Genomic DNA, 27016 nt, shown 5'->3' with positions numbered 1-27016 from the left:
ACACAGTAGCATACTTAGATGCCTCTTTTGCCTCGTTCCCCCCGGATGAAACACAGTCCCACAACCTTCGCTCCACAGCTTCCCATGTCAAAATGTCAAAAGCAACCTGTGCTCCTAGTATGAGATTATGTTCCCATGCCCAGTGTAATAGTCCTTTCAAATTGGAAGCATCATACTTTTGTTCTCTCTTAGAGAGGATGTGTTGGAGGAGTTTCTGAACACCTTCCCTTTCATGTTCAGACCCCATCTCCTCCCCGGCCGCTCACCTTGATCAGGGCGAGATTCAGGACATCTACAACTGGAGCTCCAGTAACCTTTTCCTCTCACTGGGGCAGTGAGGATGCTTTCGACCGGCTTCTCCTCTCCTCAAGGGCTGGCTCTGATCCTCTGCACAGCAGCCAAATTGTTGTCCTCAAGTCCCTCTCAGGGCTGCCCGTGATCTCCACCAGAAATGTGGGGGGAAAAGTGCAGGATGCAGAGGTTCAGGGACATCACACCACAACCAATATGATCCAGTGAAGCCAAATTGATTATCCCTAAAAAGACTGTATTCATAATAATTCTCTACTGTCCACGCGTCTCTAGCTAATACATGATTGGCTAAGCTTAGCAGTTCACATGTCTGAGATAGGATGCTGATTGGATCAGCTAACTTCTCACGCGTCTGGCTGTGGTTTTCTGTCCCACCCATGAACTTTTTCCTTACTTTCCCAAGCTCACTGACAAACTTGCTGAGTCCATTTGACTCTTCTTCTTGTATCTTTTCCAAGGATATACCGACCCCATTTTCTGAATATGTCCATTATTGTTTGTGAACGTGTCCATTGTCCATTATCCCAAGCAGGCTGGATCGTGCATCGGCTGAATATGGCCATTGTCCTGCAAAAACTCCTCAATCTGCAACAAATCCTCAACAGGGACTCATGATTTTTGTTTCAGCACTGGACAGTCCCTGTTCCAGCACCCCCATATCTTACAGGATGCACTCTGCTCCTTCTCCACAGGGGAAGCTTTCTTGGGTGTCTTTTCCTGAGTATTCTTCTTGCTAGGTTGGGATGAACTCTTTCAGTTGGGCCCCTGTCTCAAAACACCTTCCAGGCACCCTCCAGCAGTTTATCTATGTCTTAAACTCCTTTTATCTTTTCTTCTTCTATCATTTGAAGCCTGAACCACACAAAACAAAACCAGATATGTTTTACCCTCAGCTGATTCAGGATCTACATCAGCATATTTGATGGCAGTTTCTCTTGTTTCCTGTTTAAAAAATCAGTGGCTGATTCATCATAATTATGCCTCACTTAGTGAAGCTCTGACCAATTTACAGCTTTAGAGACCCCATGTTTTAACCCCTATTCCACGAGGCTTTGATATCAGTTTAATTTTGCCATCTGCTCGGGTGTATTTCCATCCCACCCCGGGTTTCCAAGGGGAAATCTCTCAGTGACAGCGCCTTGAAGCAGCTCCCTGGCTGTGCTCGCCTCAAGGAACATTGGATGGATTTATTGACCACTGGTCCCTCAGTGGGGTCTGTGGTATTTGCTGGGTCCCCAGGAAGAAGGAGGAATTGTGAACTGTCTCCATGTTCTTAGAAGGCTAATTCACAATTTGATGGTAATATGTTATATCAAAGAATGCTATACCAAAACTCTCCTGAAGAATAGAGAAAGGATACAGACAGAAGGCTTAACAAGAATGAATAATAAAAACTCCTGACTCCTTCCAGAGTCTGACACAGCTGGCTGTGATTGGTCATTAAGTTAAAACAATTCACGTGTTGCATAAACAATCTCCAACCACATTCCAAAGCAGCAAAACACAGGAGAAGCAAACCAGATAATGATTTTCTTTTTTTCTCTGAGGCTTCCCAGGAGAAGAATCCTGGGCAAAGTGGATTTTTTCAGAAAATATGACAGTGACAGGGGTCAAGTAACGTGTCTGACACAGAGTTCAGATCAGCCCAGTGTGATTCATACAGAGGGCATTTATTTATTTATTTATTTATTTATTTATTTATTCAATTATTCATTCATTCATTTATTCATTAATTGGCTGTATGGTGCACACATGAACTGACAGATTATATTGCACCAACCAGCAGCTACAAGGAATCATCGATAATCAATATCAGTATCAAACACAGTATCAAATTGGTGGTGATCAATAACAATGTGCAAAAGGCAACAGAAATGTGCAAAAGGCAATTATTAAATTCTCATTTATGTCCTGGCTCTGCTGCAGGCACAGTGGAAAGCTGGAAGCTCTTGAGGAGACTCATTCACCCCTGTTCCTGAGTGTCTCCAGAGTTTCCCTGAATGTCCCCAGTGATGTCACCCCAGGAATTCCCATCAGGATTTGGGACAGTATCATTGAAAATTACCAGAAAATTCCCCAAATCTGTCTCAAATACTGTACGGGAGGGCACAGGTGACAGCAACAATGTCCCCGAGGATGTCACTGCTCCCATGGGAAACTTTCCTGCACAGCCTTGGGATGTCCTCGATGGCTCTTTGGCATCACTTGGCCACTGCATGGCTGCCAGGGCCACCAGGGCCACTACGGTCACCACAGGGACCCAAGAGGAGGTTGTGGATGTCCCCAAGTGTCCCCTGCAGGTGATCCTTGGCCAGGCGGGCACTGGCCCTCCACAGCCACTCAAACTTGGCCACCTTGGCCACCAAGGCCTGGAGAACATCAGGGGACACCTCATTTGTCCCCTTCAGGATGGCTTCAATGTCCCTGAGCCGGCACTCCATGTTCCAGTTGAACAAGGTGGCTCTGTTACATGTGGCCACCAAGCGCTGCAACGGCCCCAGGGCCACCACTGCCCAATGTCCCCTCCTGGTGGCCACCACAGCCTCTCCCATGGCCTCATTGGTGGCTGCTGACACCTGGGCATCATGTGTGGCCATTTCCCAGGCAACCTCCTCCTTGTCCAGGGCCACCATCAGCTGCTGGTCCATGACCACCTTCTCACAGAGCCTGGTGGCCTCCCTGGCCAGCCAGTCCCAGCTGTCCACGAGCCTGGCCACCAGCTCGTGCCAGGCACTGGCTGCAGCTCTCACATTGGCCCAGGTGGTCCCCGGGGTTGCCCTGTGGGCAGCCAGGGCCTGGCCCAGGGAGGGGACACCACGGTGGCCCAGGGAGGTGACACTGCCGTGGTCCAGGATCACACAGAGGTTTCGGGTGAATCTCCTCAGGCCCTCATGCAGGGAGTTTGGGGACTTGTGTAGGAGCTTGCCCCTGTCTGGCCCAGTCATGGTGGCCACCACCTCTCCCAGGGTGGCCACCACGGCCACCAGTACCTGCAGCTGTGGAGGGGACACCTGGGGAGGGGACAGGGGAGGTGTCAGGGACTTGGAGGCACTTGTGGCCTCCTGCAGTGGTCCCCATGCCTCCAAGGGGTCCCCTTTGCCCCTCTGTCCCTTTATCAGCCTCTTGTCCCCACTGGCACCCCCCGCCAGCCCGCGTGTCCCCCCAGTGCAGTCTCTGTCCCCCCCCACCACCCCCTGTCGCACCTCTTGGAGCTCCATGCTCACTGGGGACACCTGGGCGATGCTCTGGGGACACTCTGGGGTTCGAAGGAGCCTTGGGATGTCCTCGGTGGCTCTTTGGCACCGCTCAGCCACCCCACAGGCACTGGGGCTGTCAGGACCACCAGTGAAATAGGAGTTGTAGATGTGGTCAACTGTCCCCACCAGGTGATCCTTGGCCAGGCGAGTGTTGGCCTCCCACAGCCGCTCAGCAACGGCCATCTTGGCCACCAAGGCCTCAGGGACATCACAAGATGCCTCATTTGTCCCCTTCAGGGCTGCTTCGATGTCCCCAACCCTGCGCTGCAGTTCCCGGGGGAATGCGGTGGCTTTGTGACACGTGGCCACCAAGCGCTCTGGCAGCCCCAGGGCTGCCTCCACCCGCTGTCTCACCATGGTGGCCCTTGTGGCCTCGCTGGCAGCCACCCTGGCAGCTCTCTTCACCCGGGCTTCAGGCCCAGTCACCACCTTGGGCCTCTCCACCCAGAACAGGGGCAGACCCAGCTCCACCCTCTGTTTCTGAGCTGTCCCATCATGGGCAGCCTTGTCCTGCAGCTCCCTGGCCCGGGCAGTGGCGGTGGCTGCCTTGGTGTTCACCTTGGTGGCCACCTCCCTCCAGGTGTAGCGGAGCTTGGTGGCTTTCCTGGCCAGCCGGGCCCAGCTGTTCACAAGCGCAGCCACTGACCCCTGCCACTCGCTGGCTGCCATTGTCACACGGTTCCGGGTGGTCCCTGGGATGCTCTTGTAGGTGGCCAGGGCCCAGCTCAGGGAGGCAAGAGTGTCATCACCATTGGAGGTGACATCGTGGTGTCTCCAGGTGTCATCAGAGCGGTGCAGGGTGGCCCGGAGCTCCTTGGTGAAGTCCAGCAGGTCCCAGTACAGGCACCTTGGGGACATGAGCTGCAGCATCTCATCCCGACCGGGCAGGGTGGCCAGCAGCTCACCCAGGATGGCCACCACAGTGACCTGTGTCTGCAGGGGTGCCGGGGACAGCTGGGGAGGGGACAGGGGAGGTGTCAGGGACCTGGTGGCACTTACGGCCTACTGGGGTGGTGCCCTGCCCTTTAGGGGTCCCCTTTGTCCCCTCCATCCCTTTGTCAGCCTCTTGTTCCCTTTGCCACCCCCTGCCCCTCCCCTCGTAGCCCCTGCAACCACCTCACTCTCACTGCTCTCCCCTCTGCCACCCCCCTGCCAGCCCTTGTGTCCCCTCCCCCACCATGTCCCAGCCATCTCCCACTACCCCCTCCCCCTCGTTTCCCCTCCCCCTCTATGTCACCTCCCCCCTTTCCTGCCACTTCCTCCTGTCCCCTTGGACACCCCCTGTCCACTCCTGCCACTCCCCCCGCAACCCTGTGCCCTCCATCCCCCACTGCCCCCTCTCCTGCCATGGCACCTCTTGGGGCTCCATGCTCACTGGGGACACCTTGGGGACACTTTGGGGACACTCTGGGGGTTGAACGAGCCTTGGGATGTCCTCGATGGCTCTTTGGCACCTCTCGGCCACCCCACAGGCACTGCGGCTGGCGGGAGCACCAGTGAAATAGAACCTGATGATGTCTTTTAGTGTCTCCCCCAGGTGATCCTTGACGAGGCGGGTGTTGGCCTCCCACAGCTGCTCGGCCACAGCCACCTTGGCCACCAAGTCCTCGGGGACTTTGGGGGATGCCTCAGTTGTCCCCTTCAAGGCAACCTCGATGTCCCTGAGCAGGCGCTGCAGCTCCCGGGGGAAGGCGGTGGCTTCGTCACACGCGGCCACCAAGCGCTCCAGCAGCCCCAGGGCTGTCTCCACCCGCTGTCTCACTATCATGGCCCCTGTTGATGCTTTGGCAACCTCCACGACCTCTTCCCCCAGCGAGGGTGAGGATGCATCCTCGGATGAAGATTCATCCTCAGACACCTCCTCATCCCCCTCCTCCCTGCCCAGCAGCTGACCCAGCTCCTCCATGTTTTCCTGAGCTGTCCCATCACTGGCAGCCTTGTCCTGCAGCTCCCTGGCCCGGGCAGTGGCAGTGGCCACCCTGTCGTCTGCCTTGGTAGCCAAATCCCTCCAGGCATTGGGGAGCTTGGTGGCTGCCATGGCCAGCTGGGCCCATCTGTTCACAAGCACAGCCACCAGCCCCTGCCACTTCCTGGCTGCCATTGTCACACGGTTCTGGGGGATCCATGGGGCGCTCTTGGAGGCGGCCAGGGCCCGGCTCAGGGAGGTGACAGAGTCATTATCATAGGAGGTGGGAGACTCATCATCATCGGAGGGGACAGTGTGGCGCCTCCAGGTGTCACTAACGCAGCACAGGCTGTCCCGGAGCTCCTCGGTGAATTCCTCCAGGTCCCAGGACAGGCACCTCAGGGACAGCCTCACGGCGGGCAGCATCATGTCCAGACCACGCAGGGTGGCCAGCAGCTCGCCCAGGATGGCCACCACGGTGACCTGTGGCTGCAGCAGGGCTGGGGACAGCTGGGGAGGGGACAGGGGAGGTGTCATGGACCTGGTGACACTTACGGCCTCCTGGGGTGGCCCCCTGTCCCCAAGGTCCCCTTTGTCCCTCCCTGAAGGCCTCTGCTGTCCCCTCTGTCCCTCTGTCACTCCCTCGTCCCCTCTATCACTTCCTGCCATATCCTCTGTCACCTTCCCCCTACCTACTAGGTCCTCCTTTCCCTTCCCACCACCCCCATGTCCCATGCATCCCCCACTGCCCCCTTTCACCACCCCCCATGTCCCCTCTGTCACCCCTCGTCCCCTCCTGCCACTGCTCCCCATCCCCTCTGTCACCCCCGTGTCCCCTCTGTCCCCTCCCCCCCACAACTCTGGGATTGTCGCACCTCGCGGGGCTCCATGGCCGCTGGGGACACTCCAGGGACGCCTTGGGGGCACTCTGGGGACACTCCAGGGACACTCCAGGGGCATTTCGGGTGACAAACACACCCGGGTGGCAGCTGGGGACACGCAGGAAAGTGGCGCAGCCAGACAGGGGAACAGGAAGTGGTGATGTCACGAACCATCCCCCCCCTTCCCGTTGGGCCAGGGCTGGGTCCCCAATGTCCCCTGATGTCCCCAATGGGACCCCGATGTCCCCTCAGGGTCTCCAACAAGGCTCAATTATCCCCTCTGATGTCTTGCTGGGGGCACTGGGGACACACCAGGGTCCTGTTGGGGACACTGTGGGGACATCAGCGACATCGTGGTGACCCAAAACAGGACAGGGATGTCAGGGTGGTCCTGGTGTCCCCAAGGGAAGGACACAGGGGTGTCCCCAAGGTCCCCAACAGGATCCAGGTGTGTCCCTGGGGTCCCCAGCTGGACATTGGGGGACACTTGGGCCTCCTGGGGGACATCAGGGCAACACCAGGGCCATGTGGGGACACTCAGGGGACATTGGGGTCCCACTGGGGACATTGGGGAGACGTGGGGGACCCCATCCTGACCCCACGGCCGGGCGGGCAGGGGGGACAGTGAGGTCACATCTTCCTGCTTCCTCCATCTACCCACGCCATGTTCTCACGTATCCCTAACTGTCACCTGGGCGTGTTTGTCACCCAGAGTGTCCCCTGAGTGTTCCCAGAGTGTTCCCAGCGGCCATGGAGATCCTTGAGGTGTGACTGTCCCAGAGCGGTGGCGGGGGGGAGGGGACAAATGAGACACGGGGGTGGCAGGAGGGGACAGGGGGTCTCAAAGGGGACAGGAGAGCATTGAAGGAAGGGGGGAGGTGACAGAGGGGTGGAGGGGACCAAGGGTGGCAGAGGGGACAGCGGGGGGTGGCAGAGGGGATGAGGGGGTGACAAATGGAAAGAGAGGACAGCAGAGCCCTCCAGGGAGGGACAAAGGGGACCCCAAGAGGGCACAGGGGCCACCACAGAAGGGCACAAGTGCTACCAGGTCCCTGACACCTCCCCTGTCCCCTCCCCAGGTGTCCCCTTCCCGGCTGCTGGAGCTGCTGGTGTCCATGGTGGCCACCCTGGGCAAGGTGGTGGCCATTGTGACCGGGCCACAGAGGGACAAGCAGCAGCACGTGTCCCCAAAGTCCCTGCCCTGAGGAGCTTCACCTGGCACCTCCGGGACGCCCTGAGCCACCATGGTGTCACCTCCCTGAGCTACCTCAATGTCCCCTCCCTCAGCCAGGCCCTGGCCACCCTCAGGGCCACCCCCGGGGCCACCTGGGCCAAGGTGAGAGCCTCAGCCTGGGCCTGGCGGGAGTCGGTGGCCCTGCTGGCCCAGAGCTGGGGCCTGCTGGCCTGGGGGGCCTCCGAGCTCTGCGAGGCTTGCGAGGACAAGGCCACCACCGAGGCCACCACTGAGGCCACCAGGAGCTGCAGGCCACTGCAGGCCACCGAGGCCACCACTGAGGCCACTGCCCAGGCCGGGGACCTGCAGGATGAGGCCACCTGCAGGGAGACAGCTGGGGACAACCAGGTGGCTGTGGCCCAGCAGCCACCGGTGGCCCTGGACAGGGAGGAGGTGGCCTCGGCAGGGGCCACACACAAGGCCTGGGTGGCAGAGGCCACCGATGAGGAGGAGGAGGCTGCCAGTGAGGAGGAGGCGGCCACCAGGAAGGGGACAGTGCTTGGAGGTGACCCTGGGGTCTCTGGAGCACTTGGTGGCACGTGTGACAGAGCCAGGGATTTCGTGTTCTAGATGCAAAGCTGGCTCGAGGCCATTGAGGCCATCCTGAAGGGGACAAATGAGGAGCCCCCTGATGTCCCCAAGGCCTTGGTGGCCGTGGTGGCTGAGGCCAAGCGGCTGTGGGAGGCCAGCACCCATCTGGCCACATGTCACCAGCGGGGGACACTTGGGGACATCGGTGGGCTCCTCCCCTGGTGGCTCCGGTGGCCCCGGTGGCCCTGGTGGCTCTGATGGCCACATGGTGGCCGAGAGGTGCCAAGAAGCCATCAAGGACATCCTGAGGCTGCTGCAGGGAGAGTGATGTCACTGCTGTGATGTCATTGAGGGCAGTGACATCACTGGGGACATCGCTGCTGTCACCTGTCCCCTCTCCCCTCCCCACATGGGATTTGAGACAAATCTGGGGAATTTTCTGGGGATTTTCATTGATACTGCCCCAAATCCGGATGGGAATTCCTGGGGTGACATCACTAGGGACACTCAGGGATACGTGGGGAGGACACACAGGGACACTCAGAGACACTCTGGAGACACTCAGGAGCACTCTGGGACAGTCTGGGGACACTCAGGGACACATAGAGGCTGTCAGGAAAAATCAAGGAGGACACTCAGGGACATTCAGGCACACTCTGGGACACTGGGGACACTCAGGGACACTCACAGAAGACACAGAAATAATCAGGGAGGACACTCAGGGACACTCTGGGGACACTCAGGAACATGCAGGGACACTTGGGGGCACTGGGGACACTCTGAGGACACTCAGGGACAGGGACAGGGGTGAATGAGTCCCCTCAAGAGCTTCCAGCTTTCCACTGTGCCTGCAGCAGAGCTGGGTCATAAATGACAATTTAATAATTGGCTTCTGCAGTTCTGCACTGGTTCTGCAATTCTGCATTGGCTGCTGCAATTCTGCATTGGTTCTGCAATTCTGCATTGGCTGCTGCAATTCTGCATTGGCTGGGGCAAAACAATACTTTCACAAGTATTTTGCTCTGGTACCTGATAATTGATTATTGATAATTCCTTCCAGCTGCCTGCTGGTACAATATAATCTATAAGTTTATCTATGCACCGTATAGCCCATTTAATGCTGGACTATAATCGATATTATATCATAGACCTTAAAATATTAAAAATAGACAAATAGTAAATAGATAATAAATGTTAAAACAGAGACTGTGCAATGTTAAAACGCTTTTGTGTGACTGACTCAGGTGTAAAACAATTCCCTTGTTTCTCACACCTGGGCCCGACCTCTCCAGGTGATGATAACAGTGACACAAACCTGAGAAGAATTTATGAATTGATCAGGGGGTGTGAAACAACAGGATGAAGCCAGGAGAAGAAATCAAATCTATTGACCCAATCTACAGAATGTCCTGCAGACAAGTCAGAGGTTAAAACCAAACAAGAGTTCCTGGAACATCCAAATCTCCCAGGAAGGTTTGAATAATGTCTAAACTCAGGAATGTGTTTGTAGCCCTGCAGAGGAACTGGATCTGGAGAACAATGGGTTAAGTTCAGGGCGAGTTCTTTGGCCGAGTGCCAAAATCCTTTTATAGCCCTTATTAAACTTTTACAAATTTCCAAGAGTGAACTTAGTTTTTGTGAAAAACACCAATCACTTGTTTTTTTTAAATTTTAAAGATTTAATAGTAATAAAATAGTCATAAAAAGAGTAATACAATTAGAGTAATAATAATTTAGACCATTTGAATTAAGACAATATGAGACAATAAAAACAAAGAGTTACTGACGTCCGGGTACCTTTTACTGGGCAGCACAATCCGAAAAAGGACACCCGTTAACAAAGGGTTAACCCTTATAAACAACAGCCTGTTGCATATTCATACACTTCATGCATGATGCATAAATTCCATTCAAACAAAGGATTTGGTCTGGGCAGTGTCAGCTTCTTCCTCCTAATCCTAACAGCGCCTTCGAGGCTGGAAGAAGTTCGTTTCTTCTGATAAGAGGGCAATAAATTTTTTTTCTCTGAAAGATTTAGGTGTCCTGTGGCTGCAATCTCGCTGCAAGTCCTTTCTTTAAAAAAAGTATCCCACATAGCATAGTTTCTATTTTAACAATTTTTATAATCTGAAACTATATTTAACACACTGCTGAGGAGAATTAATACAGCATTACTTTCTAACACAACACATATACTATTCACTTTAATATTTGAGAAAAGCCAATCACAAAATACGCATTTTTCACACTTTTCTAAGCAAAACAACCCCAGAAATTAGAATCTTGATTTGTTACATGTTTCCAATATTTGGATAGGTTTTTTATTGCCCAGAATGGGTTGATATAATCTCCTGAGCATTCAAACATGTTTTCTTTTCACTCTATCCACATCAACTTTCAGTTTTTTCTGTTGACCAAAATGAATGGGGAATTTCTGGGATCCATCTGGTGTGTGTGCCATTTGCTGCCAGATATCTTTTACATGGCATTTCTCCTACTTCTATAGCATACATTTTTTCTTTTCTTGATAAATACCCTTCCCCTATTATTGTTGATTTTAGCTTCCACTTCTCCTTCCCTTCTTTTGGGTACTTCCATACTTTTTCTTAATGTAATCCATTTTAAAATGTCTAGGGGACCTAAACTGATACCATCCCATGGCCAAATTTCACTTAAGTGTGTCCCCCCACACACCCAACAATCAGTCAGATTAAATTCTTTCGTAATCTTTTCCACCATATTGATAAAAAAATTCTTTCCATATATTTGTCTCCCTATATCCCTTTGTCTTTTCAGTTGCACTTCTTTCTCTTTGAATGTATCCTCTAAGTTGATTTCACTTTCTTGTTCAAAACTTACCCATCTTTCTTTCACAGGGCACTCTCATGACATCTCCTAGCTGGGGTTTGCAATAGTTTTAGCCAGCTGTGAAAAACGCATATTTTATGATTGGCTTTCCACAAATATTAAAATGAATATTATGTGTTATGTTAGGAAGTTATGCAGTATTAATTTTCTTCAGTAGTGTGTTACATATAGTTCTAGGTTAAAACATAATGTTAAAATAGAAACGATGTGTGTGGGCTATTTTTTCAAAGAAAGGAATGAGGTATTCCCACCAAGATAGCAGCCACAGGACACCTAAATCTTTCAGAGACAGAGAATTTATTGCTCCATTATCAGAAGAAACAATCTTCTTCCTGTCTTGCTCCACTCTGAAGATGCCATCGGGATTCAGAGGAAGCAGCTGACACTGACCAGACAGAATCCTGTGTTTGAATGGAATTTATGCATCATGTATGAAATCTATGAATATGCAACAGGCTTTTGTTTTTTGCAAGTAATCCTCTGTTAACATGTGTCCTTTTTTTGGCTTATTTTGCCCAGAAAGAGGTCCCTGGACCTTACATAACTCTTTGTTCTTATTGTCTTGTATTGTCCTAAAACCTAATTGTCGAAATATTTATTGCTCTAAATATATTACTATTTTTATAACCATTTTATTATTATTAAACTTTTAAATTTTTAAAAACAAGTGATTGGCATTCTTTACACCACCCAATATATTTTATGATCCTCTTTACAGGCTGTTAGCTGGGAGTGATGGATACATTTGAGATTCATGTTTGTGTATACTCTGACTAATGCACTTACTGTATCTCCTCTATCCAAGGGACAGTAACACTTCTCACAAGCGTTTCCTCCACTTCCTTTGCAGTCAGTGAGTAGCAGCACTGCTACCAGTGGCAGTCATGTACGGGCTGGCCTCCTCACCTCTGATCCACAGGGGTTTTCTCGGTGCCCTGAGAGTTTTTCCCAGATGGAGTTCCTGATCCAGTCTTGCCTCTCACCTCTGGTTTTCCCTTCTTCTGGAGCCATTCTGCCATGACCCTTATTGTAGCAACTGCCTTCCCTCAATTTGGTCCCAATTCGGGTTGCAAGGAGAGCGGTCTATGGAACAGTACTGGAAACTGAGATGTTATTTTGACTGTCAACTCTGAGCTGAACAAAACTTGAACTTTATAACTATAACTGATAAAAACGCGAGCAGGCTCCCAGTACCAAAGTGATTTCAGCATTTATTACAAGAAAAAGAAAGGCCCAAAGCAAGGGGGCCCGCGGGCCGAGCAGGAGCGTTCCCGTCGAGGATGCTGCAGCGCCGGCGCTGGGGCTGCCTCAGCAGCGATGGCCCCAATGTCCCAGGTGGAGCGGCACAGATTCAGTGGGTCAGAAGCCCCTTTCTATCCTGTTTTTTGTCCCTTTGGATTGGTTTCTTTTTGGATCCTTCATTTGCATGAAGGTTTAAGGCGCTTGATTGGCCCATGACAGTTCTGTCCAGGCTGGCTGGTTTCCCTTGGGGGGTGGTGCCCTTTACTGAGGTGTGTTGTGGTACGTTGGGTACTGTATTTCTTATAACTACCCTTTTAACCCCTTTTACAATATAATAACCAAATGAACAGTACATGCTTAATGGTCTATCAACTATTTACAACAATTTCCAACCTTTGTTTAACAGTGTGCTCTGGGAATCCTGAACTTCATGTGCCAGAGGAATCTTTAACTTTGTGTGCCCCGGGACTCCTGAATTTCGTGTCTCCCGAGAATCCTGACTTTCGTGTGCCCCCAGAATCCTGAATTTCATGTGCTCTGAGATTCTTGAATTCCGTGTGCCCTAGTATCCTGAACCTCGTGTGCCCCAGGAATCCTGAACTTCATGTTCCCTGGGAATCCTGAACTTCACCTGTCCCTGCCTTTCTCAGACACCGGCTGCCACTGTCCTGTCCTCACTGTTTTCTTCATTACTGCTCTGCATTTTCTCCACACCATAGCTACCCCCTACTGCCTTGCCTGCACGTCCCCACAGTTCCACCTCCCTCAAAACTCCTGATACATCTCAAGCTTCTGATACATCTCAGTGTCCTGGGTTGCCAAGCACATTGTGTTCTATTTGCCATCTGCATGGCAGTTGTCTTCTGATAATTGGGCAGTTTTCCTTATCTCTTCCACCACCACTCCTCCCTCCAGAGACATCTGCTGATAACAGGCCATTGAATGTCACTGCATGGCTGATAACAACTATGGCATCCCATTGGGAGATGCTCTTCCCAGAGGGAGGAGCCAAGCATTCCTACCCGGATATAATCTGGAGATTCTGGAACAGCAGCACGGCTTCTCCACTGGATTCCCAGAGGAACAGCAGCTGCCTCTTCCCCTGGATCTTCAGAGGAAGAACACACCCTTTTACAGGATCCCTGCTCCAGCAGAACCACCCCTGACACTCCAGGAGGGCTACAGCCACAATTCCAACTGGACTGCTGCCAACACCCTGACCCACAGGGTGTCACGTTGTGTTCTGACTCTGGCAGTGTGGGTTTAGTTTACTGCATTGTTTATTTTATTTTCTTCCCTAATAAAGATCTGTTATCCCTGCTCCTATATCTTTGCCTGAGAGCCCCACATTCCAAAATCATAGCACAGGGAGGGGATTTACATTTTCCATTTCAGGGGAGGCTCCTGCCTTCCTTAGCAGACTCCTGTCTGTTCAAACCAAGACAGATTTTGGCGCCAATATGCAGCTTGAGGGCATTGAAAGAAAAAGGAATAACAGTTCTTGAGTAATCTAATTTTTGTGTGCTGCTATTGAAACCTCGTTAGGTGTCACCATGTGGTCCAGCTTACCCTGCTTTGGGTGGCACATGGCCCTGGCTACACTTCTCCCATTTGCAGGCCCTTATCTCAACATGGGTCCTGTAACCAAGGCTACTGTGGCTGTTATCCAGTTTGCTTTACAGGTTAATAAGGTGAGCAATTAACGGATTTTTAACTTCCTCTGGAAAGCAGGCACATGGATTCAGAGCTACCACACCCTAACTGTACAGTTTTGGGGTCACTTTAATAATGGCACCCACTGTGAGGAAATGACACCGGGAGAAATTTTCTCTCAACCCTTCACCCAGCTCTTTGGGTCTGCCCCACCAGTTTTCGAAGGGTTCAGATCCACTCTAAATGCTAATGATATCAGACAGTGGCTGGTGTTGCTGATAGGCCTGTTAACCCTTTTTATTTAGCATTCAGTGATAAGGGAAGGCTGACTTGGATAACCACCCTGACACCTGTGGTAATCACATATCCTCTGAACAGAGAGAGACACAGCTCTGCCAGGATTTTCCTGGGAAGCTGTGAGGAGCTGTGGCAAACTTAGAGAAAAGAATTCAAACAATTATTCTCTCTCTTTCTGCAACCATTGTTTATAGATAGGGTTCTCCAGAGTGTGCTATTCATAGTTCACCAAGAGTGTGAGAGGTTTTCACTTTGAGACCAATCAGATCTCACCTTAGCGAGTCACACTATACAAGACCCGCTGCTTTCATTAAATGCTTTTTGCCTCCTGATCCACCTGAGGACCGGAGTCTTTCATTCCATCCCTGACTCAACAGCGTCATCCGGTGACCGCCGACGTGTGCTGCAGCCTAGGCTGGAGGCACAGGGTCTGCTGGACCCCGACCTTTGGTGCAGCCGAGGCTGAAGAAACAGGACCTTAAGGGATCCGGCCGAGTTCACAGCTGAGACTGAACATGGGCGTGGTCTGGTGACCCCTCATGGAATCGCAGGACAGCCGGGACACGTCCTGAGATGAGCGACCCAGCGACCCTCTGCGATCGGACACCGTTTGCCCTCTTGAGTGAGGTAACTCTGCCTTTGCCCCGTGTCTTCCTGAGGAGACTGGTCCTGTTCAGACCACAGGGTTGGGGGCAAACGACAGACCAAACAAACCTCCCCCGGGAGGCTGAGAACTGAGCAGGGGATGGCTTTTCCCGACACAGCAGACTGTCTGTCTCTTGAAGTGGACGCCTGCTGAGGGATGGGTTTTCCTTAAAAATGGGGAACCAACCTTCCAGAGATGAACAACTTGTTCTGGCCATGCGGAGGAATGTCATACCTCCCATGGGAATTGCAGTCTCAGATGAAGTGCTCTGTGATCTAATGGGCTGGGCCAGAGATCATGGGTTCCCAGTGGAGCTGGGCGCTGCACTGAGTCTGAGAACTTGGGAGGAATTGGGGGATTGCCTCTAGGATGAGGTTTGCAGAGGGGACGCAGTCGTGTCCGCACCGATCGTCACCTGGAGATGCATTTCTAAATTCCTTCGGTGCAAGGTCCTGGGGAGCAGAGCACTGACAAAGCCAACTTGTTTTTCACCTCTTGTCAAAAGTACATATTATATGGCTCTATGCAGATATTTACTATGTGTATTATGTATGATTAGTAGTGCTGTATTAACATTTTAATAGTATTGTAATTGTAGTTTTGCAGTTAAAATGTAACTTTTGTAGTTAAAATATAAACTATGTGTGCAGGATATTTTTTAAAGAAAGGAATAAGGTACTCACACCAGATAGCAGCCACAGGACACCTACATCTTTCAGAGAAAAAGAATTTATTGCTCCATCATCAGAAGAAACCAACTTCTTCCTGCCTTGCTCAGCCATGAAGACGCCATCAGGATTCAGAGGACGAAGTTGACACTGACCAGGCAGAATCCTTTGTTTGAATGGAATTCATGCATCATGTATGATGTGTATGAATATGCCTATTGCTTTTAAGGATTAATCCTCTGTTAAGGTGTGTCCTTTTTTGGGCTTATTTTGCCCAGAGAGAGGTACCTGGACTTTTCATAACTCTTTGTTTTTATTGTCTCGTATTGTCCTAATCCCAATTGTTCAAATGTTTATTACTTTAATTATATTACTATTTTTATAACCATTTTATTACTATTAAACTTTTAAAATTCTGAAAATAAGTGATTGTGGTTTTTCACAGAAATTATGAGAGTATGATCAATGGCCCCATGCAGGCTCGTGTCTCTGCCATGGTCAAGGAACTCAAAGAGGAGATGAGGGAGAAGAGGGAGGAGGTGAGGAAGATCAAGGCAGCACCAGTGCGAGTCACAGGCCCCAAAGTCAGAGCCAAATGTCCCCCAGCTGGACAGAGAGGGTACACCCCACGGGCTGACCTGTGGCTCTGTCTGTGTGACCATGGGGCAGACATGGGAAGGTGGGATGGGAAACCCACTTCTCTTGGGAGGGATGAAAGTTTGACAAGAAAGTCTCACAGGTGTGTGTGCTTGGCAGAGAGATTTTTGGATGCAGAATCTGAAGAAGGAATAGAGATGGAAGCAAGTTTTGATGTAGAAGAAAAGAATTGCTGAGCCAGTCGTACTGGATAACCAAGGAGGCAAAGGGTGTGCTAGTTAGAAGGGGTTTTATGGCTTAGAGCAAAGGATAAACCCACCCCAAACAAGAAGATGTTTTTACCAAGCAGAAAGAGAGCACAGGAAAACAAGTCAGCAAATGTGGCAAGTAGAAAAAAGGTCTCAGAATTTTCCACTGCAAGAAAACTGAAAAACACCTTCTAGCTTAAACTGTAATGTACTGACTTTTAGTGATTGGAGAACAGCAACATGAATATGGTAATTACAGTAGTTATGATAGGCTGCGGTATCCCATGTTTTTCCTGGGCCTCTTACGAGTCCAATCCGGCTAGCTTAAGACTCTAGCCCACACGGACCCGCATAGACGAAGGTAAAAGACGAGAGGCGCTCTTCTCCACGTGGGTGCAAGTATCTTGTTTATTGGCTTGGTGCAAGACACGGGTGATGGGGTCACCCAGGTAGAAAAGAGGGCGTGGACCTCTCACACAGGAGGTTTTATACCCTCGGGGATGGGGGCGGGGGAGAGAGGACCGGAGCCAATGGGATGCCATTGGGGAGGGGCGAATTACCTATGGGACAGACCATGTGTATAACGGGGGGGATGTGAGGGGGAGACCATGTAATGAGGGAGGGGGAAAACCCATCTACTTGACCCAACATGCTCAGTAGAAATTGCCCATCACCAGTGCAACAACAACAACTAAATAAACTATTCAGTGAAATACAACAATAGGCTATAGGTAAAAGTTAAGGTATAGATTGGTTCTGCTGTATTAAGATGGTGAGCAAAGAAAAGTATAAAATGCATTGTACCCAAAATTAAAGGCTCTCCAGGCCTGCCTGCAGCTGGAGCTGACAGCTGTAGGCACAGGCTCTGTTGCCCACGACCCTGGCCTGCTGTAACCTCATGGATATAATAAATTGCAATTTAAAGAGCCACCTGGAGTTCCACATCCCTCATTCAGGCTCTAACTCTCACCCAAGTGACAAATTACACTGTTCTCTATTATCCATCTCACACTCTTGTAGGCTCCACTCTATCTTGAAGTCATTCTTGGAGCTTTCTCCATGGGTGAGGGTCAAAGGCAGGGCTCCTCTGGGGGTCAGGACCCCTCAGAGCAGGCTGAGAAATATTCCCTGTGCCCTGGGTTCCCACAGAGTTTCTGATAGACACTGGAGCAGCACATTTGGGGTTAAACACTGCAGAAGGGAAACTGAGTCACGATACTCTACATGTTGTTGGGGTGACCGAGGTGAGCGAAACACGGCCTTTCTTTACACCTTTAAAGTTTAAAATTTTTTAAATTTATTTTATGTATTAAATTTGATTATTATTTATTTTATTTATTTTACTTTTACTTTATTTATTTTATTTATTAAAATTTAAATTAAATTTTTCTTTCAACCTTTAAAATTTAAACTGGGGAAGCTCTGGGGAACTCATCAATTCCTCCATATGCCTGACTCCCCTAAACCATTGCTGGGGAGGGATTTGATAGAAAAATTGGAAGCAGAAATTACATTCAAAAAAGAGAAGGGTGTACGAGTTGTAATTCCTGAATCCAAATTTGTCCAAGTTGCTGCACTTTTTATACAGGAAAAATGTGGTGAAATCCCCACTGAGGCTGAAAATGCAGTCAATCAAATAGTGGGGGCCAGTGATACCCCCAGGGACTGAGCCTAAATCCCTTGGGATGGAGCCTAAATGCCCTGGAATGGAGCCTAAATCCCGTGGGATGGAGCCTAAATCCCGTGGGATGGAGCCTAAATCCCCTGTGATGGAGCCTAAATCCCCTGTGATGGAGCCTAAATCCCCTGGGACTGAGCCTAAAACCCCTGGGATGGAGCCTAAACCCCCTGGGATGGAGCCTAAACCCCCTGGGACGGAGCCTAAATCCCCTGTGATGGAGCCTAAACCCCCTGGGATGGAGCATAAACCCCCTGGGATGGAGCCTAAATCCCCTGGGACTGAGCCTAAACCCCCTGGGATGGAGCCTAAACCACCTGGGATGGAGCCTAAATCCCGTGGGATGGAGCCTAAACCCCCTGGGATGGAGCCTAAATCCCTTGTGATGGAGACTAAATCATCTGGGACTGAGCGTAAATTCCCTGGATGGAGCCTAAACCCCCTGGGACGGAGCCTAAATCCGCTGGGATAGAGTTTAAACCCCTGGGACGGAGCCGAGCCCCCCGGGACGGAGCCTAAATCCGCTGGGATAGAGTTTAAACCCCTGGGACGGAGCCGAGCCCCCCGGGACGGAGCCTAGATCCGCTGGGATAGAGTTTACACCCCTGGGACGGAGCCGAGCCCCCCGGCACGGAGCCTAAATCCGCTGGGATAGAGTTTACACCCCTGGGACGGAGCCGAGCCCCCAGGGACGGAGCCTAAATCCGCTGGGATAGAGTTTAAACCCCTGGGACGGAGCCGAGCCCCCCGGGACAGAGCCTAAATCCGCTGGGATAGAGTTTACACCCCTGGGACGGAGCCGAGCCCCCCGGGACAGAGCCTAAATCCGCTGGGATAGAGTTTAAACCCCTGGGACGGAGCCGAGCCCCCCGGCACGGAGCCTAGATCCGCTGGGATAGAGTTTACACCCCTGGGACGGAGCCGAGCCCCCCGGGACAGAGCCTAAATCCGCTGGGATAGAGTTTACACCCCTGGGACGGAGCCGAGCGCCCCGGGACGGAGCCTAGATCCGCTGGGATAGAGTTTAAACCCCTGGGACGGAGCCGAGCCCCCCGGGACGGAGCCTAAATCCGCTGGGATAGAGTTTAAACCCCTGGGACGGAGCCGAGCCCCCCGGGACGGAGCCTAAATCCGCTGGGATAGAGTTTAAACCCCTGGGACGGAGCCGAGCCCCCCGGGACGGAGCCTAGATCCGCTGGGATAGAGTTTACACCCCCGGGACGGAGCCGAGCCCCCTGGGACGGAGCCTAAATCCGCTGGGATAGAGTTTACACCCCTGGGACGGAGCCGAGCGCCCCGGGACGGAGCCTAGATCCGCTGGGATAGAGTTTAAACCCCTGGGACGGAGCCGAGCCCCCCGGGACGGAGCCTAGATCCGCTGGGATAGAGTTTACACCCCCGGGACGGAGCCGAGCCCCCCGGGACAGAGCCTAAATCCGCTGGGATAGAGTTTACACCCCTGGGACGGAGCCGAGCGCCCCGGGACGGAGCCTAGATCCGCTGGGATAGAGTTTAAACCCCTGGGACGGAGCCGAGCCCCCCGGGACAGAGCCTAAATCCGCTGGGATAGAGTTTACACCCCTGGGACGGAGCCGAGCGCCCCGGGACGGAGCCTAAATCCGCTGGGATAGAGTTTACACCCCTGGGACGGAGCCGAGCCCCCCGGGACGGAGCCTAGATCCGCTGGGATAGAGTTTACACCCCCGGGACGGAGCCGAGCCCCCCGGGACAGAGCCTAAATCCGCTGGGATAGAGTTTACACCCCTGGGACGGAGCCGAGCCCCCCGGGACGGAGCCTAGATCCGCTGGGATAGAGTTTAAACCCCTGGGACGGAGCCGAGCCCCCCGGGACGGAGCCTAAATCCGCTGGGATAGAGTTTACACCCCTGGGACGGAGCCGAGCGCCCCGGGACGGAGCCTAGATCCGCTGGGATAGAGTTTAAACCCCTGGGACGGAGCCGAGCCCCCCGGGACAGAGCCTAAATCCGCTGGGATAGAGTTTAAACCCCTGGGACGGAGCCGAGCCCCCCGGGACGGAGCCTAGATCCGCTGGGATAGAGTTTAAACCCCTGGGACGGAGCCGAGCCCCCCGGGACGGAGCCTAAATCCGCTGGGATAGAGTTTACACCCCTGGGACGGAGCCGAGCCCCCCGGGACGGAGCCTACAAAGCGCCCAAATCCCGGGGCTTCCCTTGGCCTGGGGCGGTCCAGGTGCGGGGAGGGGCGGTGACGTCACCTCGGCGGGCCACGCCCCTTTCCGGCCCTCGTCCCTCAGCGGCTCCGCCATTGCCGCGCGCGCCGCTGCCGGGGCCGGTTCTGGGCCGGGACCGGCGCCTGTCCTGGGGCTCGGTCACTGCCGGAGCGTCCCCAAGGTGTCCCCAAGGTGTCCCCCGTGAGCATGGAGCACCAAAAGGTGCGACGGGGGGGGAGGGGGCACGGGGAGGGACAGAGGGGACACGGCCGGGGGGTGGAGGGGATACGGGGGGGAGGGGGCGGTGAGGGATGGAGGGGACAGGGGGTGGCGGGAGGGGACACGGGGGTGGCGGGAGGGGACAGGGGGTCGCAAAAGGGACAGGAGAGAGTGGAAGGAAGGGGGGCGGTGACAGAGGGGGTGGAAGGCGGAGTGGGGGATGGGGGGACACGGGGGGGTGGCAGGGGCTACGAGTGTAGTGGCAGGGGGTGGCAAAAGAGACAACAGAGAGGGCGGGGGTGGCAGAGGGGACAGCAGAAGGGGCAGGGGGCGGGAGGGGCAACGAGGGGAGGGGCAGGGAGTGGTGGAGGGAACAAGGGAGGGACAGACGGACAGCAGAGCCCTCCAGGGAGGGGCACAGAGGGGACCCCGGGAGGGCACAGGGGCCACCGCAGGAGGCCACAAATGCCACCAGGTCTCTGACACCTCCCCTGTCCCCTTTCCAGGTGTCCCCTGCCCAGCTGCTGGAGGCTCTGGTGTCCGTGGTGGCCACCTTGGGTGAAGTGGCGGCCACCGTGACCGGGTCACACCAGGGCGTGCAGCAGTGCTTGTCTCCAGACTCCCTGCGCGCTGCCCTGAGGAGATTCACCCAGAGCCTCCGTGAGACCCTGGACCACGGCAGTGTCCCCTCCCTGGGCCAGGCCCTGGCCACCCTCAGGGCCACCTCTTGGATCAGCTGGGCCGATGTGAGAGCTGTGGCCAAGGCCTGGCAGAAGTTGGTGGCCGCGCTCAGGGACAGATGGGACCAGCTGGCCTTGGAGGCCGCCGAGCTCTGTGTTGCCTGCGCGGACGCGGCCCCTGCCCGGGCCAGGGACCTGTGGTACGAGACTGCCCGCCGGGGGACAGCCTGGCACAGACTGGCTGCCACCGCCCAGCGGCCAACGGTGGCCCTGGACTGGGAGGAGGTGGCCTGGGTGGGGGCCACATGCAATGTCCTGGAGGCAGCGGCCACCGACGAGGAGGAGGCGGCCACCAGTGAGGAGGAGGTGGCCACGAGCATGCAGGTGCTGGCCCCCAGTGAGGAGGAGGCGGCCACCAGTGAGGAGGAGGCGGCCCCCAGTGAGGAGGAGGTGGCCACCAGTGAGGAGGAGGCGGCCACCAGTGAGGAGGAGGCGGCCACCAGTGAGGAGGAGGCGGCCACCAGTGAGGAGGAGGTGGCCACCAGTGAGGAGGAGGCGGCCACCAGTGAGGAGGAGGCAGCCACCAACAAGGCCATGGGAGAGGCCGTGGTGGCTGCCAGCCAGGCAAGGGCGGCCACCAGGAGGGCACATTGGGCAGAGGTGGCCCTGGGGCCACTAGAGCGCTTGGTGGACGTGTGTGACAGGGCCACCATGTTCATCAGGAATATGGATTACTGCCTCTGGGAGATCAGGATCATCCTGAACAGGACAAAGAAGGCATCCCCCAATGTCCCTGTGGCCTTGGTGGCCAAGGTGGCCGAGGCCGAGCAGCTGTGGGAGGCCGGCTCCGGCCTGGCCAAGGAGCGCCTGCTGGGGATATTTGAGCTCACTGACAACCTCCTCTTGAGTCCCTGTGGTGGCCCTGGTGGCCCAGGTGGCCCCTGTAACCGCACAGTGGATGAGTGGTGCCAAGAAGCCATCAAGGACATCCCAAGGCTGCTGCAGGGACAGTGATGTCACCACTATGATGTCATTGGGGCAGTGATGTCACTGGAGAGACTTGTGGATACTCAGCTGCCACCAGCTCCTCGTGTCACCAAGAGCCCCTCAAGTGTCACCAGCGCGAGTGCCACGAGCTCCTCATGTCACCAAGAACTCTTCAAGTACCACCAGCTCCCCAAGTGCCACCAGCTCCTGGTGTCACCAAGAGCCCCTCGGGTGCCACCAGCTACTGGTGTCACCAAGAGCCCCTCGGATGCCACCAGCTCCCCAAGTGCCACCAGCTCCTGGTGTCACCAAGAGCCCCTCAAGTGCCACCAGCTCCTGGTGTCACCAAGAGCCCCTCGGGTGCCACCAGCTCCTGCTGTCACTGGGATCTTGTGCAGGAGAAGCTGGGGGGGTCCCTTGGGGCTCGGTCCTGTCCTCCTTCCCCATTATCAGCCAAGACCCCCCCGGGAGACAGTGGTCAGAATTGAGATTTTTATAAAAGTTTGTTAAGGGATAAAATCCTGGTGCTAATTGCCAAAAGCTCCCCATTAATTAAACCACGTTCTTTATATTCTGTTACATCACAGAGGTTCATGCATATTCACGGAGGTTGATGCATATTCATAATATATTATTGATCTAAAAATATATATATATGAGTAATAAAATAGAAATATAGATTTTATAAAAATACTTTACATTAATATATTTTATACCAATAGAATTTATATTATATTCATATATATAATTATATTGATTTACTATATTATTTTAAAATAATATTTTATATTAACATTTTATATATACATAAATATACATATATTTTTCTATATTCTATATAAATTATATTCAGACATTCCTGGAAGTTCAGATGTTCTTTTGTTTGGTTTTAACCCTTGACTTGCCTCCACGCCATCTTGTGCATTAAACCAATTTATTTTATTTCTCCTTGCGGTTCCATCGTGTCGTGTTTTCACTCTCTGGTGACGGGAGAAGAATTCATAAATTCTTCTTTTTTTCACTTTTTTGGCACTGGGATGGAGCTGGTGGCACTGGGACACAACTGGAACACTGGGAGAGGATGGGGAACACTGGGATGGGACTGGGTTGGTGAGATTGGGCTGGAGGCACTGGGACAGGGATACTGGGACAGAACTGGAGACACTGGGACACAAATGGGAGCACTGGGATGGGATTGGGAACACTGAGATAGTGACAGTGGGATAGAACTGGGGACACTGGGACACAAATGGGAATACTGGGATGGGGACACTGGGGCAGGATGGGGAACACTGGGATGGGACTGGTGACACTGGAGCAGTGACACTAGAGCAACCCAGGTTGGTCTAGTGGTGACCACTGGGCTGGAAGTGGTGGCACTGGAACAGGGACACTGGGCGGGAACTGGTGGCAGTGGGAGGGGACTGGTGACAGTGGGATGGGGATACTGGGACTGGACTGGGGACACTGGGAGGGGACACTGGGATGGGGACGTCAGAAAGGGGCTGGGGACTGATGGCACTGGGGTGGAACTGGTGACACTGGGAACACTGGGATGGGGGCACTGGAACAGGATAGGGGACACTGGGATGCTGGCATTGGGCTGAAGTGGGGACACTGGGATGCTGGCATTGGGCTGAAGTGAGGACACTGGGACAGAAATGGGAATACTGGGACAGGGACACTGGGATAGGATGGGGGACACTGGGACAGGATGGGGACACTAAGATGGTGACAATGGGCTAGTGGCACTGGGCTGGCACTGGGACAGGACTGGGGACACTGGGCTGGCACTGGGTTGCTGATGTCATCATTAATTAATTAACCAGAACACTACTTGAACATTACCAGAGCTAATGGCCAAGTCATGGCACCTGCTGGAAAGGGGCGGGATGAGGTGATGTCACTGCCCAGGCCCCGCCCCCACAGAGCCATGGCCTGCTGGTGGCCAGGTGACACCACGATGTCCCCTCCTCTGTAGGGCCAGCTGGCAGGACACGGCCACTGCAGGCAGGGCCAGCAGCAGGTGAGTGTCCTCGGCCACTGCAGGGACACGGGGACACCACACAGGTGGCACCAGGGACATTGCAGTGCCACCCATCCAGTGCCACCAGTTCAATCCCAGTAGCACCAGTTCAATGCCAGTGTCCCTGTGCCACTGCCACCGGCCCTGCCCTGGTATCCCCAGTTCCATCCCAGTGCCACCAGCCCAGTGTCCCCAGGGCTGCCCCACTGTCACCACCCCAGTGTCCCCAGCTCAATCCCAGTGCCACCAACCCTGTGTCATAATTCCAGTGCCACCAACCTGGTGTCCTCAGCTCTGCTCCAGTGTCCCCAGTTCCACCTCAGTGTCCCCAGCCTCTCCTCCCAGTTTCCCCACTCCTGTCCCAGTTTGCCTGCCCCATGTTCCCAGTTGTGTCCCACTGTCCCCAGTTCCATTCCAGTGTCACCAACCCAGTGCCACCAGTTCTATCCCAGCGGCACGATTTCAATCCCAGTGCCACCAGCCCAGTGTCCCCAGTTTTCCATCCACCCCGGGTTTTCAAGGGAAATCTCTCAGTGACAGCGCCTTGAAGCAGCTCCCTGGCTGTGCTCCCCTCAAGGAACGTTGGGATGGCTTTAGTGACCACTCGTCCCTCAGTGGGGTCAAGGGATGTGTCTGACACAGAGCTCAGATCAGCCTGGTTTGATTTATATAGAGGACATTTATTTATTTGTTTATTTATTTATTTATTTATTTATTTATTTATTTATTTATTTATTTATTTATTTATTGGCTGTATGGTGTACACACAAACTGACAGATTATATTGCACCAACCAGCAGCTACAAGGAATCACCAATAATCAATATCAGTATCAAATACCATATCAAATCAAATTGCTGGTGATCAATAACAATGTGCAAAAGGCAATAGAAAAGTGAAAAGGCAATTATTAAATTGTCATTTAGCTCCTCACTCTGCTGCAGGCACAGTGGAAAGCTGGAAGCTCTAGAGGGGACTCATTCACCCCTGTCCCCTGTCCCTGAGTGTCCCCAGAGTGTCCCTGAGTGTCTCCAGTGATGTCACACTAGGATTTGGGAGAATTTCAATGAAAATTCCCAGAAAATTTCCCAAATTTGTCTCAAATCCTGTGAGGGGAGTTGGGAGTGAAGAAGTGACAGCAGTGATGTCCCTGATGATGTCACTGCCCCCATGTGACACTTTCCTGCAGCAGCCTCGGGATGTCCTCGATGGCTCTTTGGCACCTCTCAGCCACTGCTCGGCCACCGTGGCCATCCGGGCCACCGGGGCCACCTGGGCCACCATAGGTGTTAGCGTTCAGGAACACATAATCACGAGAAATTATTGTATGCAGGTGCTTTTATTGAAGAGCTCTGGGTGTCAGGGGTAAAGACCCAAATCTGACTCCGACATAGGTTCGGGATGGATATGCTTTTATATTCTATCCTTATATACCTTTCATGTTAATTATTGAACTTACATTGTTCTATAGTATACATAGATTTCAGCCAAGCATGGCCACCTTAGACTAGGAACATACAGTTTCTCATTGTTCTTCTTATGATTATACAATAATTATTTTAATCACTAAACAATCATTTCAGCTAGCAATTATACTACTTACGCAGGTAAAACACAAGGCTTAACATTTCAGAGTTTATCTTAGCATTTTCTAGGGCGCCACTATCATTATCTCCTTTTTGAAAGCATTTTCACTTCACTATAGGTGTAAATGTTTTCACTTGATACAGTCTTTTACTTCTCAATTTATGTTTGATGTTCTTCAAATCCAGGGTTGATGTAAAAGTTGTCATGGATGCTATCACGTGCTGGAGAACTAGAAGATAGTGGGTGTGGATCTCGTGTCAGTGCCTTTATTATTTTCTGGTTCTAGGACGTTTTCTTCTGTATTTCTCTCTTTAAAATGCTGTAAACTAACCAAATTGCTAAGAATACAATTAGTAACATTATCACACTCTCAATGATAGATTTAATCCATGAACTCACATTCCACCTTAACTTTTTAAAGATTTTTCTTAACTAGCTTGTAGTCAAATCTTTTTGCTCTTCTTGTGCCTCATGCTCTATTTGTTTCAACTGATTGATGTCATATTCTACATCTGCAGTTACATTTGGGATGTGAATGCAGCAATGATCAACTCGTCCCTTTAAAAATCCACATACTCCATGCTCCTTCAGGAGTAACAAATCTAAGGCTAATCGATTTTGCAAAGTCATTTTTGTGGTGGCTTGTAATTGTACGTTTAATTCTTTAAATCCTTCACGGGTGATTTTTTGCTAGTCTATCTACTTGGCCTGTAAGTTTGTACAGCATCTCTCTATTCTGATAGTTTGCTATAGGACCGAGTAAAGACTCTAGGGCCCACACAAGTTTCACTCCACTAGAGGGTTCTTGCCAAGTGTCATCTGGATTTTTGTTGTCTAGAACTTCTTGTCTTGCTCTTATTTGCAGAAGTTCATGTTTTCTATTAAATTGGGACTTTTTCCAAATTGGACATAAGGTTGGGAGGCCCAAAGTAATTTCTTTTACTTTCTCATCTACAGGCAGATGTGTTGTCCAGGTACCATCACTTGTTGCCCATACAAATTGTCTTGGACTTTTAATTGTACTCTTGGTACATCTTATAATCACTTTATAATTCATTTTGCCTTGTTTATGTTTGATCTCTCTGCAAGCACAACCAATCTGTAGGGCTATTGCCAGGGGTGGTATCTGTTTTATCTCTGCATCATCAGAAGTACAGTCATAAGTTTTACTGCATGCCCATGTTCTGCTACTCATGGCAGTGTATGTTACTCTTGGATCTGTTTCACTCTCAGAACTTTCCCACTTAATACACCAAGGGGTGTTTGCCATATATTGGAATTTTTGAAGTATACTCACAGACTACGCAC

The 27016-nt window shown here is 52.3% G+C and overlaps 2 protein-coding genes and 1 long non-coding RNA gene across 3 annotated transcripts in view; 2 read left to right on the top strand and 1 right to left on the bottom strand.

The window, feature by feature from the left end:
- Positions 1-23043, top strand: part of LOC132340466 (uncharacterized) — a 34354-nt gene extending 11311 nt beyond the window's left edge. Inside the window, exon 7 of the mRNA XM_059871492.1 lies at positions 20935-23043. Within this exon, the coding sequence (XP_059727475.1) occupies positions 20935-22122 (1188 nt within the window). The 3' untranslated portion in view covers positions 22123-23043. The remainder of the gene's footprint in view (positions 1-20934) is intronic.
- On the bottom strand, positions 1353-6499 carry LOC132340512 (uncharacterized). Its single transcript, XM_059871553.1, has 3 exons — positions 6351-6499; positions 4924-5985; positions 1353-4523 (listed from the first exon to the last, which is right to left on the bottom strand). Exons 1-3 carry the CDS (start codon positions 6363-6365, stop codon positions 2514-2516), a joined length of 3087 nt encoding a protein of 1028 aa, XP_059727536.1. The 5' UTR covers positions 6366-6499; the 3' UTR covers positions 1353-2513.
- On the top strand, positions 12317-15920 carry LOC132340625 (uncharacterized). Its single transcript, XR_009489935.1, has 2 exons — positions 12317-12347; positions 12638-15920. It is a non-coding gene; the product is annotated as an uncharacterized LOC132340625 (long non-coding RNA).
- Positions 23044-27016: the final 3973 nt, after the last annotated feature.

The sequence above is a fragment of the Haemorhous mexicanus genome, chromosome 32 (assembly GCF_027477595.1).
Source record: "Haemorhous mexicanus isolate bHaeMex1 chromosome 32, bHaeMex1.pri, whole genome shotgun sequence".
In the NCBI taxonomy this organism is placed as follows: Eukaryota; Metazoa; Chordata; class Aves; order Passeriformes; family Fringillidae; genus Haemorhous; species Haemorhous mexicanus.
The sequence above is the reverse complement of the archived record's forward strand: the minus strand, read 5'-3'. Positions and strand labels throughout refer to the sequence as shown.